The sequence below is a fragment of the Polyodon spathula genome, chromosome 17, assembly GCF_017654505.1.
Source record: "Polyodon spathula isolate WHYD16114869_AA chromosome 17, ASM1765450v1, whole genome shotgun sequence".
NCBI classification, from domain to species: domain Eukaryota; kingdom Metazoa; phylum Chordata; class Actinopteri; order Acipenseriformes; family Polyodontidae; genus Polyodon; species Polyodon spathula.
The window spans coordinates 29,772,276-29,793,828 of record NC_054550.1 but is presented as its reverse complement, the minus strand read 5'-3'; the positions used below and the strand labels follow the sequence as shown (position 1 = coordinate 29,793,828).

Here is a 21,553-nt window from a genome sequence, read left to right as displayed (position 1 = left end):
ATGAGGGGGAGGGGAAGAAAAGGAATTCAGTTTTTGATGGGTGGGTGAGGAGGTAACGGCACGCTATCCAGGATTGGATAGCGACCAGACAGGCTGATATATGGACGGCCAGGTCGGGTATAAGAGGGGAATAAAAAGAAAATCTGGGCGTCATCAACAAAGAAATGGTGAGGGAAGTTAAATGAGGAAATGATAGCGTCTAGAGGTTAGGTGTACAGGGAGAATAGTAAAGGTCCAGGGACTGAGCCCTGGGGGACACCAACAGTCAGGGAGGAGTTTGGTTATTCAAGGCAAGGCAAGGGAAGGGGTATGCTAGAGAGAGTGGAGAGGAGGATAGGGTGTTCGACAGTTTCAAAATCAGAGGAAAGAGCGACAAGGCCTGTAACTGCTATTTGCATATACTATATCTATGAAGACAGGCTGCTGAAACAATACTAATAGTTAATGTACTTAATCTATATTCGTAAAGACTTGGGGTCCTTTTCCCATTCAGATAGTACTTTGGGGGCCGGGCTGATTGGCTGGATTTACCCACAAGCTGCTTGAGATAGAATGTAGATCTGTAAAGACATTGTGTTTTGATTCAAGGATATTTAGGGTGATTGCTGCATGGGCTGCAGGCAAGTGGTTCAATCAACACAAGCTGCCCTCTATTCCAGAATAATGTAAGCGCAGGTGTACATTATTGCTTTTCAATAATGCCTTCTGAGTATTTAATTTAAAGTTTATTAGGGAACCAAAACATGAATGCATCCATCCAGCTATATGTCTGCATTGGTCCCTGCATATGAGAAATGCATGATGAAGTTGAAAAAGAAACATAATTTAGAATAATTATTAAATGTACTGTGTACACAGGTTTCAAGCCTCCTTATAGATGTTTTCTTATAAATTTTGAACCCTCCAAGTCCTTGTCCTTTAAATAAATAACAAAGGGTGGAGCCCAAAGAGGTGAAATCTATCCCATTACTTTTCCACACAGATTGAAATTATATAGTTATTATATGTGAAAACATTGACAAAATATATATATATATATATATATATATATATATATATATATATATATATATATATATATATATATATAAATTTCCATTGAGATGAAACACATATTTTAAGGGAATAGCTGGCAGGGTACACAGGGTCCCATTCATTACAAGCTTGATTATATTTAAGTCAAGATTAATAGGTGGAAATCTGATGTTGAACTCCAGTCCCAGGCCTTGTGATCCTCCCTGAGGCACAGTGCATTAGTCAGGCCAATCTGCTGCTAATCTCGAATGCTGTGACATTGGTTTTAATGACAGGTTATTGAGGCTTGTTACAGCTCATCCTGGTAATAAAATCACTTTTATGGCCACTGATAGCAGGGACATTAAATAGAAAAAATAAACAGATTACAGTGCACATGAACACACGTTGATGTCTGTAATTACAGACTGTAAAATTCAAGAAATGTAATTCTTAATATTCATGTTTTTGTAGTTTTACTGAAACTAAAACATGTTTTCTCTACAGTTAATGTTATTGCTTCTCTGCTATGTTATTTTAGATAAGCAAACGGCAGTTGCTGAAAATTCTTGTGATTTCGAGTTTGGTGACAGTTCAGATTTATTATGGAACATCTCTACCAGCAACATTCATACTGCGATGTAATTGTCCCTCTCCACCTCTGCTATTAACCATTTGAGTTGCCTGCTTCATCTGTTCAGTGTTAAGGAAACTGGAAAAATGGTACCTTACACTTTGACCAATTATGGCTGCCATTTTGTGGTCTTACTACTTTTTTGTTGCGGACAGTAAACTGTTAGTTATATTTGTTTCATATTTGTTTCATAATTTGTTTAATTTTACATAGCAGCATTTACTTCAAATATAAGATACCTTTTGAGATACTTGATTTCATATTTGAAGGGTTATGTACCTGCCTCAACTCCTATTCAGTACACATTTGTATTCTGTGATTTTTATGATCTATTACCAGTGTTATGCAGTGCATATGTTATCCAGTTGGAGCTGTTTGTACTTGGTGATGTGTGTTGTTTTTTTTTTTTTTTTTTTTTCAGTCATGTTCCAGCTTTGCAGTGCATTTGACTGGAACAGATTACACCACAAATTTGTAATCCATTTATGACGCATTATAATCCTATATGAATAAGTCATTGGCAGACCTGTAGCCTTATGCTCCTTATGGACAGCTGCACTTATTTCTGGTCTTAATTTAACCATTAGTTTCAGGTTCTTTGCATTAAATTTAAAGGCTTTTAAGGCCCCCCCCCCCCCCCCCCCCATTAAATCTGCTGAACCTAATGTCCTAGCAAATAGATCCTAATAATGGGTTTTGCTATCTTAAAATCTGAGTGTTCTGTCTTGAATTTGCTTACTCTGAAGTACCAGTTTGTTGTTTAGCTCAGTGTAACAGTTTTATCAAAAGGAAGGTTCACACACACACACTAATAAATGAAAATATAAATATATATATATATATATATATATATATATAACTATATATATATAAATTTATATAAATAAAATTACATGTAACACACGCATATACTGAGCTTCAAAAGAAACTTATCACTACTTTAACATTTATTTAAAAAAGAAAAGTATATAAATGATGGACATTAATCACTCGATCATTCATCTTTGACCATGACGCGCTTGAGTGACTATGACTGCAGCATATGCCCTTAATCACCCAATTAGTGAGACAGTGGATTGGACACTGGATATGGAGTGATTTCAGCTATTGAATTGCAAGCTTGAATAAAATCAATAAAGAAAATCACTGAAAAACACCAAGATGCCACGTCTGTCAAGAGCACAGCGCCTTTGTGCAATCAGTATGTTGGAGGCTGGACTAGGGCAGCGTACTGTGGCTCGACATCTTGGGTGATCACAGCCTGCAGTTTCAAACCTGGCAAGACGGTGTAACCAGACACACACTGTCAAAGACAGGCCACTAACTGGGAGACCACTGAACAGGCAGATGCTTATCCAGGCACTGCAAGAGGAATGGGCCAGGATTCCACAAGACAAACCTGGTGCAAAGCATGCGTCACAGATGTACTGCTTGTGTTGCTTCCAATGGTGGCCACACACGCTACTAGCCTGTGACTTTCACAGTATCTCCCGCCCCCCCATAACTTCAGACAGTAAAATATCAGTTGTTAATCAGCACATTGAAAAGTCACTGCACCTGCTCTAAAACAGTTTGTCATTTTTTGATCACATCTAGTGAATTTTATTCATTTATAAGTGATAAGCTTCTTTTGATGCTGTCTCTGTGTGTGGAGAGAGAGAGAGAATTTAGAGAGAACCAGTTTAGCTAGTTTAGGACAATATAGTTCTATTACAGTTAGTAATTTTATTTATTCAAATAGCAGTCACAAAAAAAACCAATGGGATGCAGTAGAATTCATCCAGAAACCCCTGGGTAGCCATCTTTCATTAAATATTTTTGTCCACTATAAGACGAATCACTTTGCTGGCTTTATGAGCAGGGTTGGGGTTTGAGCTTAGTATGATTTCCACTTTGTCTCTTCAGAGTTTTTTTCTTCTGTTTTCTAATTGGCAGATTTGCTCATCGTTTAGGTTAAGTCTCCATGGTATCAGGCTGAGAGCAGTATTAGTGGAGGCTGTTCTTGCTACTGCTTGTGCACCTGTTCTGAGGTTCTAGTCAGCTGGCAGGCTCATAGGAGCCAGTTAAACGGAGGAACAGGTGTCCTGGCTCTCTAATTGAGACAAAGCTGTTACAGCCGCAGTAGTCATTGGGGTGTTCAAATGCCTCTGGTCACGACTCTGTCGGGCTTTGTATTTCAAGAGGGTGTGAACAGAACTTAAACAGGTGAAGTAACTCGTTGTATATGTCTGCAACACATGTGAATAGAGTTGCATGTCTGCATCACATTTTGGTTCCCACTTTAAAGGTTATGGTGTTAACACATCCAGTACATGCAGCAACAGTGGAAGATGAAGTTCACTGTAGTTGCCTTTAATTGGTCTTTTGTGGTTTGTTTCGTTAAATTAATTAAATCCTCTGGCATTGTCAGTAAACCTTGTACTGTAGTGATCAAGTCAATTTGGCTAACTGTTTGTGTGCCCAAGAGCCTGACAGCAGTTCAATAGCAATATCCTGATAGTTACAAATGATTTATCTTTAGCTTAAGTTTGTTAGCAAAAATCCAAATTTTGTTTTGTTAAGTTACTACAAGCAGCTTTTCATTTTAGATGAGAGGATGCTATGTGACATGCGTGGCTTTTAATTTTATTGCACATCATAGATGCCTCCAGTCTATCATTCAGAATAACTACTATGATTTTTGGTTGTCTTTTATGACTTTTTTTGTAGTAATATCAAATGTAGATTATTATTTATTATTATTATTATTATTATTATTATTATTAATGAATTTTTTTTTTTTTTTAATCACATTTTAAAAAAAGGTGATGTACAAAGAAATTCAGAAATTAATTGAAATTCAGTACCTCTTGAGGCAAGGTCACAAATCCACTTGCTTCCAAAATAAACTCACTCTGTACTTGAACAGTTTTGACGTGTGTGTTTTATTTTTTTCAAAGGGATTAAAAAAGCAGCTTGTTCAGATAGCAGTTAGTCCTCCCGTGGTCTACCAGCTTTTTCCCTTCCTGGCAAGCACCATAAGTGTGAAAAAATAGGAATGACAATTGGGAAGCTATCCGTACCAGCATGTACAGAGTGGTGAATTAACACGCCACTGGGAATTTTTTTGGGACGCACCAAGATACTTCACGTCCAATGTGCTAACAAGCTCATTTTTGGTATCTCTTCAGTCATCGTTTTTCACTTTCCTGAGAGAGCTTGGAGTTGAGTGCATCAGGCATAATGAAAAGCTCAGTAGGAGGGAGAAGCAATAACCATTTTTTTTTTTTCCCTTTTCAGCCCAATAGAAAATTAGTTTCTGGTAATACACAAAGGCTGGCTTTTTTTCTTCCATAAAGAAGTAACTGCTGTGAACCAAATCAACTAACTAGAAAAAACAGCAGCTGCAAAGTTTCTCTGAAAAGATACTTTCTTTTTGATAAGTAATGAAGAAAAAAAAAAAAAACAGGGTTGACGTGAAGTGCATGGGATTTTTTTTTTTTTCTTGCAAAATGTAATTTATTTAAGCAGGGAACAGGATTTGTTGGGCTTGATAGTTAGCATGATATGAAAATAAGTTATGGCTAAGCAGTAGCCAAAATTCTTATATGTTATTATTTTAAGATACCAACAAGTATTGTGTTAGCCACCATTCACTATAAGGAGATTTGTGTATCAGTGTAATGACATTTCTTTACATAAGTCGTGTTAGCCTTTGCTATGTTGTCTGACTAGTTTTCTGCAGCTGAGGGGTTTGCATTTTAAGTCCAGACCTGACCCTTTCAATCAAAAAAAAAAAAAACCTGCTTGTGAATTATGTATTTTTCTTATGTTTTATTCCTTTAACATTTGGCGAGTCCTTTTATTTTTGCCGTCACTTAAATGTAGTAACTTCCTTTTTGGCTCCTTTTCTTTTGACAGTTCCAAGTATTGCTGTTTTTGAAAAAGCTTGAAGGGCTTCAAAGCAGTGGGCGCAGCGTGACGGAAGAAAAAAAAGTTCCAGAGTTTGTTTTGTGTATTTCTCGGTTCAGGCGGTACAGGAGTCACAAGCCAGCATGTTGGCTTCTTTCCTGATAATTGCATGGTACTGCCTGCTGTGGTAAAAGGAGGAAACACTCTCCTACTCGCACAGCCGGGCATGTAGGACTTCATTCTGTGACAAGAGGAAGAGAAGGCATTTGACCAATCAGAGGTACACCATTGGGCCTCTTGATAATGATGTCTGAGTGAGGGAGCTGAAACATTGAAACGCTTGTCCATAAAACTGTTCGGAGCTACAGAAGAGAGAAACATGACATCCTCTGAAACGAATTCCCAATCCTTATTCCTACAAAAGCCTGTCACTTCTTTACTTTCATCATGTTCTAGACAGTGGGCTTAATTTTCAGCGTGGTGTGCACATGCAGGGTCAGAGATCCTCAAAGGACCTGTATGGGCACATTTCTATTACATTAAAACCCAGTGGCTAGAGATGACTACTGCAAGACAAGTAAATTATCTTTGCTCATATCTTGTTTTAGGTTGAATCACCTAAGATATAGGAACATAGACCCATGACATTGAGGTCCGGTATTCCAAGCAAGTGATTTTCATGTTCACTTTCTAAACCTTTTCTAGTTTTGACAAATAAAATACTGTACGTGGTCATGGAAACTATTATAGAGCAGGATAAGAAAATCCTGAAAAAGGATTTGTGACTGTTCAAAGTCATTTTCTGCTCCCCAAGTCACTGCTTAGAGGAAAATCTCAAAAAGCACCCAGTGCATTTTAATCACAATCAGATAAGGATCCTTTGATCACTATTGTGTTGCCCAAGTGTACTCTTTGTACTTCAATAGCAGTAAGTCTTAGATAATTACATCAAATGAGCAGTGAAGTGACCACCATAATACAACGTGGTACATATGTAATGCTGCCTGTCTGGTACATTCAATCACTGCCAGACGCATGTCTGAGAAAGGCATGTAATTAGAGTCTCTGATAATAGCAAGTTTTTGCAATTAAGTGACAAGATTCTTCCATGTGTTGCCATCTGCGCTTTGCCCAGGCGGAACCTGATTGGAATTTATATAAAAAAAAAAAAATAAAAAAATAAAAAAAAAACTGCAATGCATTTTTGTTTTTTGGAAAGACAGACGCGGAAAGGATTTTTAAAAATAATTGTGCAATTTTACTCCTACATCCCCTTTTCTTATGGTAGTAGTGACACATCCATTTTTATACAGTACTGTCCCTTTTTTTATTCTCTAAGCTGGAGTTTAAATTGCTAGTAGCATTTGTACCTGCTGCTTGCTGAGGTAGGAGCAGGAACAGGGCTGTTTAGTTCATAGTGACAGAAAAGGTTGTGTGCTTTATAGATTCCTTTAACAGACTAGGAAGCAAACAAGGATGGGTTAACTATAGAACAGTGATGTGGACAGTCACCTGGGACTCTAAATGGAAGTTAGTTGGACATTTGTTTTTTTAAATTGGTAGTGAATCATAATGAGTTATAATGAATTATTCAGATGTTGGTTAAGCTGCAATAAGCTATTTAGAGATCATCCTTGACCTGTGTGACAGCTACGAGGAGAGAGCACGCTACCTGGAAACCATTGTGCATCATCATCGAGAGCCCACCACCTTTGAAGACTATGCTGCTCAAGTCTTCTGTCCAGCCCCATTTCACCACCTACCAGCCAATGCAGGTAAGACATTCAAGTGCAAGCCTGTTTCCAATTGGCACAGTGATCAGAACATGCTAAAGGCATTTGATCACTCTGTATAAGAACATGTTGCCCTGGTCACAGTAAACAAACCTGAAATACTAGTGGTACAAATAAAATAAATGTTTGATCTACTGTATGCTCATTGTTACCATTCATTTAAAATGTTTAACGTATAGATGCCTCTCAAAGTGCATGAATCTAATAATTCCCTAAAATTCAAGAGGAGGGTACACAGTACACATTACTTGGTTTACCAATTATTTTAATCATGTAGATGTGTGTGTCTCTCTTTCTGTCATATTCATTCATATATATATATATATATATATATATATATATATATATATATATATATATATATATATATATATATATATATATATATATATATATATATATATATATATATGGCATTTTTAAAGATACACAGATCATTTGATGGTTTGCTGTTTAACCGGGTGTACTTACTGTATCCCACTCTATTTTTCTACTTTGGAATATATAAGCTTTTAAATTGGCTGCTACTTTGGCATCCATTGATCTTACCTGGATGGAGTCCTGTACTCCTCTTGATTTATTGCACAGTGCTTGTGTTCAATATTACCATTTAAAAAGACGCTCAGCAATTTTAAATGGTTCAAACTCGCCCCATTTCAGTTTTCTTTTCAGTGATTCATTTTTAGACCCAAAGAATCTTTCATTGAACGATAAAGGGGGCATCTGAAGGCAAAAAGAAAACGTACAAGTAGAACAGAAAGCACTTTTACGGTACATTCAATAAAGGCATCTTTTGTAAAAGGCGTATCTTGGTTGTTGTATTTTTAAAAGCATTGCACCTTGGAAGAATTTGGTAGGACACTGTTAACAAATGGGCTTCCTGCTCTTTTCATTCCTTCTAATCAGAGTGTTCTCTTTTTTTATTTTAATTTTTTTATTTTCTACTTTTAGATCATTAACTATCACTTGTGTATATCTTAAGGTAAGACCCAGTGGAAACAATAAGCTGCATCTTATTTGACTCTTACTTGTAACCAAATTTATAAGCCCGTCTGTCTGATTCCCTTGGTCTCGCACTAAATACATTCTCGCACTGCTTTTTAAACAACAATGAAAAAGCACTACCCTGTTGTCCACTTTGTGGTAGATGTGTACTAACGTGAGACCTGCATGTACCTCTAACCCCCTGACTCTGGGTAGTGTTTCACTGTGCCTGGTTTAGGCATTGTTTTAACTTGTGTTTCACTGCTACTGCACTACTATTTTTCACTGACCCGATAACACCTCTGTGCTTCAGTGTGTTTCTTGACCTGGACTAGCAGCCTTTTTCACCATTATGTTTTGTATCCTGTAATGTCTAGTGTTGATGTTATGTGAGTAAAGACTTTTTATTTAATATCTTATCAGGGTGCCGAAGTGCCCCTGGTTGTACATTGAATTTATCATAAAGGACCAGCGAGTTGTGGAAGACTGTCACATAAATTATCTAATTTAGTTGTAACAAGGTTTTGTCACACAGAAGCTAAAATTAATACTTCAGAAATTCATATCTGAAATTGGACTTGCTGCTGTTCTGTATTCTAAGATTATTACATAAAATTGTTTTCCCAATAACGAGTACATTTTAACTGAACAAGCTCAAACTTAGTAGAACGTCCGAACTTGGGTAAATGGGTAAAACAATTAAGAAAAAAATAAATAAACTTGTTTGGCCATCTGTAAGTACCAGCTATCTCATTCAAACACATTTCATTTAATGATGTTTTTATAGTGAAAAGTCAACAACGTTGTTGTTCTTGTATAACAGTGCATTAAAATCTTGTATGTAAATTGAGTCATCAATATCTAAAAATGTTCAATTATATTTTCCTTATAGTTACGTCTCCCTATCTTTCATGAAATCCATGTTATAATTTGCAGCTGCTTGCTAATGATCACTGATGACAGTAACGCTCAACAAGTGAAAACCAGTACGTTGACTCATGTTTAAGTGATGAGATGGTAATAAATCCTTTGTTCTTTTCATGAATAATTTCATAATCCCCCTACCCCTAGTTATATTTTTTTTAGTAGATAAGTTGAAAGATATGAAAATATATACATAATAAATTAGTTTGAGAAACTAAGAGATCAAATGGAAGTTGAGGTACATCATTCAGTGCAAAATGATTAATTACTTCAGTCTGTGGTAATTTCTGACACCACCAGCTATCCGAAAATCTGTAAGATCGAGAACATGCATCTTATAACTGAAAATGTATTTAACTTCAGCAGTTGCATTTTTTTTTTTTTTTTTTTTCCCTGAAGGGGTGGTGTAACCACGTGGAATGTCCGCATACCAGATGGTTGTATGGAAAGACATCTGTTGAATGTCTGAACTTTTGCCAGTACCACTGTTTACCACCAAACTAACAGACCCTATAAAAATGTATTTGTTTTTATTAGTCATCACTTTGTGCCACGCAGAAATAACTTTAGAGTACACTCTCACAAAAAAAATGAGACTTGGTTGAAGTATTAGTAGAGTCCCAGTTTTGGAGTCGGTTCGTTTCCTTGCTTCAGCTTTATGCACCCAGGTACCTCTGTGTTAAAGGTTTGCATTTATACTAGAGGTATTTGATATGAAGGTAAGTAAACCATTGTTCTGCATACCAGTTAGCATCTCTGTGTGTTAACTGTGTATCATGTTATGTCACAAGACATACCTAACCATTACTGTATGTCTGTGTTCTCTGCACATCTGTTAATACCCTTTCGACCGTTTGTCATATCTCACACCTGTTGTCTTTTATCTTTCTTTTTTCTCTTTTCTGTTGTTTTTTCCCCCTCCCTTCCTCTCCACCTCTGTTTTTTGCTTCCATATATTTCTTCATTTTCAACCAAAGAGAGAAATGCTGTGATATTTCTGCCCCTTCCCAAACCTCCACTAGAAAACATTGACCGCATCAAGGTAAAGGGCAAAGGCTTGAAATGGAAGGTCTTTCACTCTAGCTGTGAGTGGTATACAGTACAAAAATGCCAAAAGTTCCTTCATTCTGTTGTTGCTGCTGCTGCTGTTCCTCCTCCTGACTCCTCGTCTCCTTTCTAGTTCCCTTTTGTATAATTTTAGGAGTTGAATTATAGTTTTATTTAAAAAAAAAATGTTGATTGTAACTTGTGGGTTTACTTGAACAAAAACATATTGCTCTGTAAATATAAAGGAGAGTATTTCATGCAAGCAGTAGTACTGAACTAGATGTGCTCTGTTGTGTACTATACCACCCCATGGTATGTAACAACAAAAGGTAAGCCAAGTGCATTTAACACAAGACATGTACATTCTGGAGGGTGGTATTACGCTTCTAAAATGGCTTTGAAGCCTATGAAATGGAAACAAATAGGCACAGCATTCTAACCATTAAAAAGCATGCTTGCAGTTTTATAAATGAGCACTGCCCACAGAGGCTGGTATCTCCATTCTCACTGCTGTGCTCTTCCTTCCTGTGCTATCTCTGCAGGCTCGTGTCCCGAGAATCAGCAAGTCGAAAATCAAGCAGCGCAGTTAGACGGGAACGACTTCGCCTCGCCAATGTCTCCCCGTGCTAGCAAGAGCCGCATGTCCATGAAACTGCGCCGCTCCTCCGGCTCTGCCAATAAATCATGATCACAATTCAGCATGGACTTTAACCAAAAGACACACTCATTACTGTTGAAAACAAGAACACTTGCTTTGCCCAACTGTGGTTTTATAATTTTCACTTGTGTACAGAAAAAAAAAGAAAGCAAAAGTATGTAGATTGTGTTCCTGCCACACACAAAACAGCTCATCCATTCACACACACACACACACACATTTTTTTATTGAAACACTGGAGTTTGTGTTGCCCTGTGTATTTTTTTATTTTAGATGTTGCTGCCTATTTTTGCTTGCAGTGCAATGAATATAAATAATAGTAGTTGTACAAGATAATGGTGAAATATATTGAAGCTTGTTGGTATAAAATTGCATTCATTTTTGTAACGCTTGGTGGTACAGTATATAAAATACCTACGTTCTTTTAACTAGGTATGACAGTATACAAAATGCAGGTTTTATTTTTAGACATTGGGTTTTAAATGAATGCAGGCAGTAGTGAAGACAGATGCTCAGTTTTCGAAGAATCCTTTTGGATGCCAAACCAAAGGCTCAGACATATATTGTAATTCATTAAATTACAGGAACATCCAAGCATTTAAAAGGCTGCTTTGTTTATTCCACTATCTGTATAGTAAAACAGTATGTAGGAGTGAGCAGTTCAAATATTCCTACACTACAAATGTTGTAAAGAATGTAGTAATGTGATTGGCTTCCTTTTTATAGAGTGAAAATGCGTGCAAATTATTATGTTTTCAAAACTTCTATTGTAATAGTAAAACAAATATGTACTGTATGGCCTTTAAGCATTTCAAGTTAGTTTGCCAAAAAAAAAAAAAATGCAAGTTACACTTCTTCCTTTAAAACAGCTCAGTTAGTGATCCTGCTCCCAGATGTAACTGCAGGTCAGGGCTGGGTTTGTGCTGGAGTGATTGCACAGCTCCTGTGTGTACACTGAGACCAGCTGGCTTAAAGGGTTAGGCAATGGCAAGGACAGTTCAGTGAAGTCTGCTAAATGCTTAGCTATTGTGTTCATACATAACCTTACACCCTTGCCCCCCCCCCCCCTGCTCAACTACAACCACAATAAATCAGCTATTGGGAGCTTCAAAGCGGACATAACTTAAATGAGAATCAAAAAGATTTGCAATACCAATTTAGCTGTTGTGACATAAATTGCCAATTTTAAGATTTTGGGATCTTTAGACAACATAACAATTTTAATTTCCCAAAGGTGTTTTTTTTATTTATTTATGTTTTAAGTATCTGGGTTCTCTTAAAGGGTTGAAAAGGGATCATTACCACATGTGGTCTAATATAAAATCCAGACTTAATTTTATTTTGTTACATTTTTAACACTTAGAATGCTAGTTGGTGTTTTATTTTTTTGGTGAATTATCAAATTTGTGTTTTATTCCCTATAATGTTAACTATTTGATTGTTCCTTCTGAACAATTGTTAACTCGTTCAGCACAAACTTAACTGAAAGATAACATGTAGTTTTAATTTACATGTCTGTAGTTGCAAGTTTTTGGTAGATTTCCTAGTGCAGTGTTTTAAAGAGTTAAAATAAACCAACCTATTTTTTGTTGTAGGGGAGTTATTTTAAAATGGCAATACACTGAGATAATGTAGATCAATATTTATTTGGACGTAAATGTATGCATCGTTGTAACATGTTCATAAAATCCACACAGATACTGCTCCATGCTCAAGCATAGGCTTAGCATTTCCCAGAACCCTTTCACATACAAAACGTTTTGGATTCGGTAGTGTTTTCTGATAAATTAAAAACTGCAAGTTTTAATCCGTCATTTACACTACTAATGTAAGGATGTTAAAATCAGTTGAATTTTGGTATTGTGTAAAATGTCCTGAAAACATCTTGCATGAATACAATTCTCAAAAGCTTTGGGTTAGATTGATATTTAAAATGATGTAGGCAGTGGATGGACAAACCTAGAAGGAACAAATACACTGGCAGCATTCTAAGGGTTAAATTGCTGAAGTAAAACGAAACGTCATATTTTCAAAGCATTTCCTCTTAACTCTTTTTTTTTTTTTAAAGGAGAAAAATCATGTTAATGTAACAAAACTCAAGTGTTTAAGAGGACTTTAGATATATTACTTAGTAGTTTGGTTCTAGTTTTACAAAATGAACAGGTGTTTTACCACGTTAAAACAAATAGACGTGAATTAGACCGGAGTAAACGATTTGAAAATATGTCCCGTTGTGTTCTATTTCTTGGGATGTGTGGACTTTTCAAAGAAGACTTGTTCACGTTTAGTAATGTATGTTACTGCTAACCAAATGCAGCATGATGCCAGTACTAACTGCATGTGTAAATATAAGTGCAAATATATATATATATATATATAAACGTATTGTCATAAATGTAGTATCTATACATTTGTAATGGCTATAAAGGAAGGAAAAGTGGATGTGCAATTTAATATGACAATAAAAAATATTCTTACCATCTGTGTTCCAAGTCTCTTTTTAATTATATAAATACAGTAGTTATGGAGGTCATTAATGGAGATACTTTAACAACAACGAGCCGTTCACACAAAAACCTTACCTCGAAATACCATGGTCTTGATGTTTTAGTTTGCCGGAGTTAAGACCTATTTAATAATTAAGTACAGGGTGTGAACCAGGGCGAACTGGAAATACCGAGGTTGTTCCTCCACTAATGACATGTACTGTACAGTACTGTAACTTGTTTTTTGTCGTTTCCCACAATGGGATAATTGGCAATGGTAACAATTGCTTTTCCATATAGTTGCACTTACCAAATGAATTGACAAAAAGGAAGATTTTGTATTTTAGTCGTACACATGTTTTGAATCTTGTTTTGTAATGACCTAATGAACCGTTTCTCTCTCTGTTATTAACACTACAACTGAAAGTCATTTGTTTTTAAATATTGTGTTGAACTTGCTTGGGAAGTAAACACAAACTCCTTGAACAAACCGAACCCAAATATGTAATCTTAAAACGTGTATTTATTTATTGATATTAAGAAAATAGCTTCAAACTAACGTAAGAAGCATAATAAAATACAGGTACAATATCAGCAATTTTAAGCCATAGCGGGAATAAATGATAATGCAATAACACAAATACCTTCATGCATCACGTAATCGTTTTGTTCAACTTAGCAATAATGGGAGCAATATAATGTACACGAAACAAATGTTTACACTAGTCCTACATTTAAATGTTACGATATATATATATATATATAATATATATATATAGATATATATAATATAATATCTATATATATATATATATATAATTACCTGGAAAGGTTATTCTTCTTCAAACACATTTCTTTAACACAGGAATTTTCGAATTAATAAATCCTATAACCTCAAAAACAACATGTTTTAACCTCTTGTGGTATAAACCACGGAATGCAGCATAACACCATCACAGATGTTTCTTTTGTATAGTAGTTAATAAATTCATAGAGACTAAGTGATACATGACTGCCTTATTTGGATCAACAAAATTACATACATAGGTCATTTACAAAACAATCAGACTCATTATTTCCTGCAGGAAAATAACTTTATAGAACATCTTAAAAATATATACTGTACTACAACTATACTTAACAAACACATTCAATTCCCATAGGAACTACGATACATATTCGTAAAACTTTATATATTTTTGGAAAGCTTGGACAGTCGCTAGGGTTTGAAGTTAACTGTATTGCTTGATTTCTTTATAAAAACCATCACTGTCAGAAATCTTAAATTGAATATCCTGATGAATTTTTTTGTTGCATACAACCCTGTCAATTTAAATAAAATGTTAACTGCATTGTGCAACTGGTTTTACCCCCTATGCAATCTGTACACAATTACTGGGTCATAATTTAAGAAGACTTTCCAGTTAGCAGCCTGGCCCGACAGCCATCTGTAGTAAGAGCACCTGTCTACTCTCAGTCGGGTGGCACTTGTTGATATGCCTTGTCAGTCCAGGAGAGCTGAAGAAGGTGGAAGGACAATGCTTGCAGGAAAAGATCTGCTGTTCTCCTTGCACGATGTCTGGTCTCCCCAGTTGGCTGCTGTTTTTCGCTGGGTTTACTGAGATCCCTTCTCTCACAGAGTGCCACAGCCGGTGCTTGTCCCTAATGTCTGCTGAGGGGAAATGGGCTCCGCATAGGTGACATGGAAAGGTGATGTGCTCACTTTCTATACGGTTGTTGGTCGACGACCTGACTGCTTCATGGGCGGCCAGGTGTTTTCGAAGGTAAGCCTGTCTGCGAAATTTCTTCTTACAGTAAGGGCATTCGAATTCCTCTTCTCTAACCCCTGAGGTCGGTGAGCGTGGCGGAACTGCAGCATCTGTTGGCTCCGCGCAGCCCATGATCCTTGAGCTGTCCATGGACTTTGGGTGCTGATCAAAGAGAACAGAACTCTCCGCTGACATAAAATGCTGGTTCAGAAACGGGGAAATTTCCTGAGATCTTTCATGCTGCTGTTCTTGCTTGTGAGTGATGTCTGTTGTCTGGTGGTGCTGAATTAAGCACTGGGAGCTGTCCAGGGACGGGTGGTGCTGATCGTGTACTAAAAGATTGCTGGCGTTTTCTTTACCCTCTACTGACGGGTTGACTGTCTCAGGATGTATAAGCTGGTGCTGCTTTTTGCTGCCCTGGTTCTCTCCGTTGTTTGCAGGGCGTGGCTTGTGCCACCTACGGTGAGATGCTAGGTTGGCTGGGCAACTGAAAACTTTATCACACTCGGGGCATCGGTACTCTACCCTAACAATGCGGGAGCACTTGTGCTGTGCCAAAGAAAATGGGTCGGGGTATTCTTCTTTGCAGAGCTGACAAATAAACTCACCTAAAGGCTTCCTGTTGCCCGAACTGGATACCAGTTTAGATTCGGGATCTCCTTTTTTTATTTTTATCCCAAGAACTGGGGAGGTGGTAACCTCGTCTTCAAAACTGTGTTTTCTCGTTACTTTTGGTTTCTTGGCTACTGGTTTGCCCCTGCGGTCTGTAGAGTTCGCGAAAGAGCGTTTAATAGCGTGATGGAGAGGGGAATACAAGTGAACCGGCGTGTCCATTTTCATCTCTGACGCTGTGAAATGCGAGCGGTGCATTAGTAGTCTTTCCATTGGAGACATAGAGGAGGTTATGGAAAAAGACTCCGCTGACACGGGTGAGCTCAAACACCTTTCAAAGAATGTCTTCTTCAGTTCTGTGCCAACAGGCTTGATCGGATTGTAAGCGGCATCAACTCTTCCAGGAGAACCCTTCTCTGGTAGGCAGAGTTTAATTTGGGACAGCTCGGCGGTGACCCCACTCTCCACCGTGTTCTCGGCGCTTTCTGGGAGATTTGGTGATCCTGTTTCCACTAATACACTATTCATGTATTCTGGAATACTTCCTGGTGAAGGTATTTCTGACCATATTTTGTTCGGGCACTTGATCACCTGCACTTCTTGAGTCTGCGGTAGGTGACTCGCATTTAACTGTCCGCTGTCCTCAGTCCGCATCCTGTACGATGCAGCAGAAGCCCGCTTTTTCCTTTTGACTAAAAATCCTCTCGGCATGTCTTGCTTTTATTGACACACTGTCTTTTTTATTTATTTATTTTTTTAAATCTCTTTACTAGAACGAATAGTAAACTATTTTAAACTATCAAACTCAACCGCGCGTGCAGAGTGGAAGCTGTTTTGTGGCGTCAGACAGAGCGCGATCTGTTTTTATCTTTGGTCGTGCCTTTGTTTTTTGTGAAGTCACTATTAGTGACAAAGCCCTGTCCAATCATTATTCAGAAAGTCGTCAGGGAGGAGGAGTTAGGAGCCTATGTACTATCAATGTAATTTGAGATTTTAAAAGTAAATGTTAAATAGAGACCGATATTTTAATTTGCATTATTAAAGTGACACTTTGGGGTTGAGGAGTTTTTAAGATTATGCAGCACAATAAAACCCTTAAAAATCATTGATTTATAAGCAGTTCTATAAACAGTTGTCAATATCAGTTATTTAACCATGTTTACCGTTTATTTGTACACCTTGTGTAAATCTATGTATACAGCCTACCCAAAAGTTACGTATAATGAACTGAATTCAATGTGTCTTAAAAACAACCATGAGTGTGATACTGTCGGTGTATAATAAAGTTCACTAAACTGCTTTTTTTCTCTTTTTTTGTGTGGTTATAGAAATGTCCTTTTTGAGCATTGAGTTTGTAAGCTCGTTAATATGCATTCTGTTTTTAAGTTCATATGACAAATGAAGAAATACTCATTTATTTCTATTAGCAGTAAAGGTGAAAGGAACCGGCATATAACATATGAAATACTTCTATTAATACAAGAGCTATAGAGAGACCATTGGCTACAGTCTGACTGTTTGTGCCGAATCCTGTGTACATGACCTTGGGACTGGGCTAATGTAATTTTCTATTGTCTGAAATCTCTCATCATCTATGCACGTACAGCAGCTCTCATCTCCATACAGCTGCTTTTTTCCCTTTGCCTAAGTACTGGGTATAGAAAATACTTATGAGATGCAATCCTTTTTGACCTATTTTTTTATACATTTATAATTATGCGAGGCATTCGCTTCCACTTACTTTATTTAACGGTGGTTTTCTGTTGAGGATTTTTCAATATTAAAAAATAACCCCATAAAGCCAAAAACTGTTTGTAAGAAAAAAGCAACTGTAGATTCAGATTAACCCATTCGAAAAAAAAACAACTTCATTTATTTGTTTATTTATTTTGCGAAATGGACGTCATATATTTCCGAATGTATGTTCTGCAATGCCATGGTATCATGACCCTATTAGCATATTTGCACAAAGTAATACTGGATTATTTAATCAGAAACTAGTTAAAACATTGCATTCTGTGGAATTTCCTCAGCTGACACTGAATATAATCAATTTTAGCACAAAGTATATTGATTTCCTCACTGACACCCTATCACATAGTTTTGGCAGATCTGCGGGCATGCGATGAAATTGAACACTGCGTTGGAGAGTAGAAGATTAGTATTTAGGTTACCATATGCTAGTATCTAATGTTGAGATAATCTTCACCGACAAAGTTCCGTAAGGGGTGGATAGGCTGTCATTTGAATTAGCTTTAGATGCAATTTAAGACTTGAAGGTCTTGATTACATTCCTTAAAAACAAAACTGGATCTCGTGGCTGTGGTACAAGCAGAAACGAACGAACTTCATCTAATTTAAAAACGCCCTAGTGGCGTACAACACAATCAGCCCCACTATAGACATGATGAATATTTATAATTCTGGCTGATAAACAAATCTCAAGATGGAAAATACTCCCTCAGTGTATCACCATTTGTTCATTCACTCATTATTGGCCATTTTGACAGTATATTTTACCGTGTAACGGCCCTTCACTATCCGTGTTTTCAAAATTTCAGTCAGATAGAGAAATAATGAGGGAGCGCTGTATACTACAAAGCCACAACAGAATAAAAGACAGACTTCTTGCTTTACAACTAAATACAATTTGCTTATTGAATGCAGTATATTTATTTAAACCGTTTTAGATTTATTACACGCGATATTTTGTAAAAGGGGCACTTTTTGATCAACATGTTCTGCATTTGTGGACTGACATTGTTGATGCGAAATACAATATACAACAGTGACGCATAATTGACTTCCATCATCTGCAAGCTGAATTATTGTGCCACCATGATGTCACAGTGGTTTCCAGGTAACTCGACCCTGTAAAATAGCTTGAAGTCATTTGAAACCAGCTTGCTGGAATGGAGGCTTCCTGTGTCAACACTGACCGTTAATCAAGGATGAGTAATACTGCACCTAGATTTTATTTTGTATTAGGATGCCAGGTGTTCTCAGTACTCAGCACTTTATTGAAACCAATAGTACCTATATCCATGACAAAAAGTTACACTTTAGAAATACATGTGAAATTCTATTCAAATGTTCTTGATGCGCTTCAAGTCTTTTTTTCATCGTGTTTTATTTCTCAACACCGTTACTTAGCAATCCAGAAGTATAATAATAATAATAATAATAATAATAATAATAATAATAATAATAATAATAATAATAATAATAATAATAATAATAATAATAAATCACTACAGGTTTTGATCTAATCTTCTGTTCAAAATATTTTACTTTGGTCTTCTGCTCAGATTTATGTAGCATTTAGTGTAATGAAACATTTGTAAGCTGGCTGTCTTCTTAATCTGTCCTCTTGATGCACTTTCATTACGGCAATTGGAGCGCTTGCTGCACAACATATAATGAATGTTCGATGTATGATTAAGCAGTTTAATTCAAACTGCAAATCGACTTAATGTAATCTTCCTTTCAAACATCCATTAGCCAAAGACCCCTGTGTGACTATATGTAATTGACTGGATGCTTGTAGATACCCCATTAAGCATTACAGGAATTCTCTTCTCCCGATCTGCATACAACCAGGAGGGACCCCTGGATGACAGCAAGCAAAAATGAAATATTAACATCGTAATTTTGCAAAGATCGGGTTTTGATTTTATATAATAAAGCATTACTGTCAAATACAACACGCCACAGTAATGTATTCGTTTGAGATTCTTATCTTCTTAATTTCCCACAGAGATGCTAAATGATAGGCTACCGAATGAATATATTACCGACGATGCTAACAGTGCATTATCGCAAAACCCTAGATAAAACCATCATTCCAAACAAAACACAGCACAGAGGTCGTTTGCGTTGCATTCTTAGAACGCGCATATACCGTGTTTCCGAAGTAAAGAAATGCCACAGTAGCTAATGAATGATATAGTCGGATTTATTAAAAATCAGCTGTAATTGAACACCATGTGTCAATATTTAGATAGACAAAGAAATTTAAAAAAGTGCTTTGTTTGTCGAAACATTATTTAGACCTTATTTAAAAATATGCCGTGTCAACAAATGCATTGGAATAGAATGGTTTATGAATATAGCGCTTTGTCCTCTTCTGCATAGTTTAGATGTTAGTTTCCTCTACTGTAGTGCTTGTTTACTGTAAATAATAACTAACACGATGAAGTTTGATTGCGCTGCTTTTTGTTCACATCTCTATTTTACAACCACATTAAAATGTGATTACATAATCATTCCAGTTGGGAGACAGCCCCCAATAAACCCTTAATAGATTTAGATCGTTGCTGTGAAACAGACCCTTTCTGGTTTCACAGAACAAATTATGGGAACAGCTATCCTTTAATTTTCCCAAGAGAATATCTGCTGCTATCTTCCCAGCAGAAGGCAAATTTAGCTATCAGCATTGAAAGGGACAGACTAAAGGCAGTTTTCCCAATTGATATCCTTCCAGAGGGAGAAAGGACAATAAACTGCGCTCCACCTCCCTACAGACCTGCAAACCTCGATAAGCGATCAGTGTTACAGCCACATTGAAACAGAGACAGTCGCTGGCTCATCTGTGGAGTAGCACAATTGCCACTGACAAGTATCATTGAAACGGAAATTAACAGTCAGAAAAAACAGTGGAATTTCCGTTGCTTCCCAATGGAAATATCCATACAAACATAATTATTGTCTGATATCTTTCTATGCATTTTTAAAAATGTATATATATATATATATATTATATATATATTATAAGTGAACATATTGAATTGGTTATCTATTGCACGGTGAAGTGTCAGTACCAAAACAACTGGCAATGTAAACTGCAGTCGTTCTTTCTCGATGTGTTATATTGAAGGAAACTGCTTCTTTGGGTGCTAATTGAACTTAGTGCAGTGAAACGATGGGAGTGCTTCGTGTTGTCACACATATATAAAAATATACACTCGCGTTTTCAACAAGCCAGTGCTAATAATAAGAAAACTCGGTTAGTGGTGTTTGGTGCCACGGTAGTAAAGGATTAGTTCCTGGCTCTGTGCACACAGAGTGTGCAATGCAACTAGGTTTTCTCCATAGGTGCCAATTAGAAGATTTGCAATTTGTTTTTCCTTTGGAAAACAGACAAAGATGCGCTCTACAAATTGCTTCTTTCATTGTGCCCTAAAAAGAAAGAAAACAAGCAAGCACCCGAATCGTATCACTCACGGAATAAAGACAGTAGTTACCACTCAATGCGGTCATTTCACAGTATGTCTACACCATCATATCGAGTTTGCTAATCTTCTAAAAGTTCTTGAATTTCCTGGTGGTTGTATATGGTTTGAGCAGTTGAAGGGTCATATCTTTTCACTCTCTATGGTGTGCAATCGAATCTTCAGAAAGTAGAGCAGATTGTCGAAAATGAATTTATTGATCTTTTTATTTTCTTATCCTCCACTGGAGCATGAGACTTCAAAGACGCAAGACCCATAATCAACACATAGGAATCCACTGCGAAGCCTGCGCTCATTTACTTTCAGAAGAGTAATTAGTGCTGCTTCTAATGTACCCGCTACTTCTGTGTTTCCCAGTTGGAAGGCTGCAGTGAATAAGCATTAGGTATTGAGTGTTGAATGAGCCGTGATTTAGACGTTGTTGGGCGACGATTCAGCACCGCAGGGGGCGGATAGCTCCAGCACCTACAAGTATTGGCAGGCAGAAGGACTGCAACTTGCATTAATTAA

The 21,553-nt window shown here is 36.8% G+C and overlaps 2 protein-coding genes across 10 annotated transcripts in view; one reads left to right on the top strand and one right to left on the bottom strand.

Annotated features, from left to right (window-relative positions):
- LOC121330170 (ral GTPase-activating protein subunit alpha-1-like) overlaps window positions 1–13,425 on the top strand; it is a 49,250-nt gene extending 35,825 nt beyond the window's left edge. For 6 of the 9 annotated variants that reach the window (XM_041276490.1, XM_041276495.1, XM_041276493.1 and 3 more), the window contains 2 exons: window positions 7,190–7,314; window positions 10,830–13,425. In XM_041276490.1, the coding sequence (XP_041132424.1) occupies window positions 7,190–7,314; window positions 10,830–10,975 (271 nt within the window). In that variant the 3' untranslated portion in view covers window positions 10,976–13,425. Of the gene's footprint in view, window positions 1–7,189; window positions 7,315–8,283; window positions 8,315–10,217; window positions 10,283–10,829 lie in introns of all 9 variants that reach the window. The other 3 variants (XM_041276496.1, XM_041276492.1, XR_005951836.1) reach the window with 2 other exon arrangements.
- An 842-nt stretch (window positions 13,426–14,267) lies between these two features.
- Window positions 14,268–16,886, bottom strand: LOC121329762 (insulinoma-associated protein 2-like). Its single transcript, XM_041275533.1, has one exon. The coding sequence runs from the start codon at window positions 16,521–16,523 to the stop codon at window positions 14,856–14,858; it is 1,668 nt and encodes a 555-aa protein (XP_041131467.1). The 5' UTR covers window positions 16,524–16,886; the 3' UTR covers window positions 14,268–14,855.
- Window positions 16,887–21,553: the final 4,667 nt, after the last annotated feature.

Excerpts from the sequence above, each read along its gene's own strand:
- LOC121329762 (XM_041275533.1), bottom strand. The coding sequence starts at position 16,523 with ATGCCGAGAGGATTTTTAGTCAAAAGGAAAAAGCGGGCTTCTGCTGCA.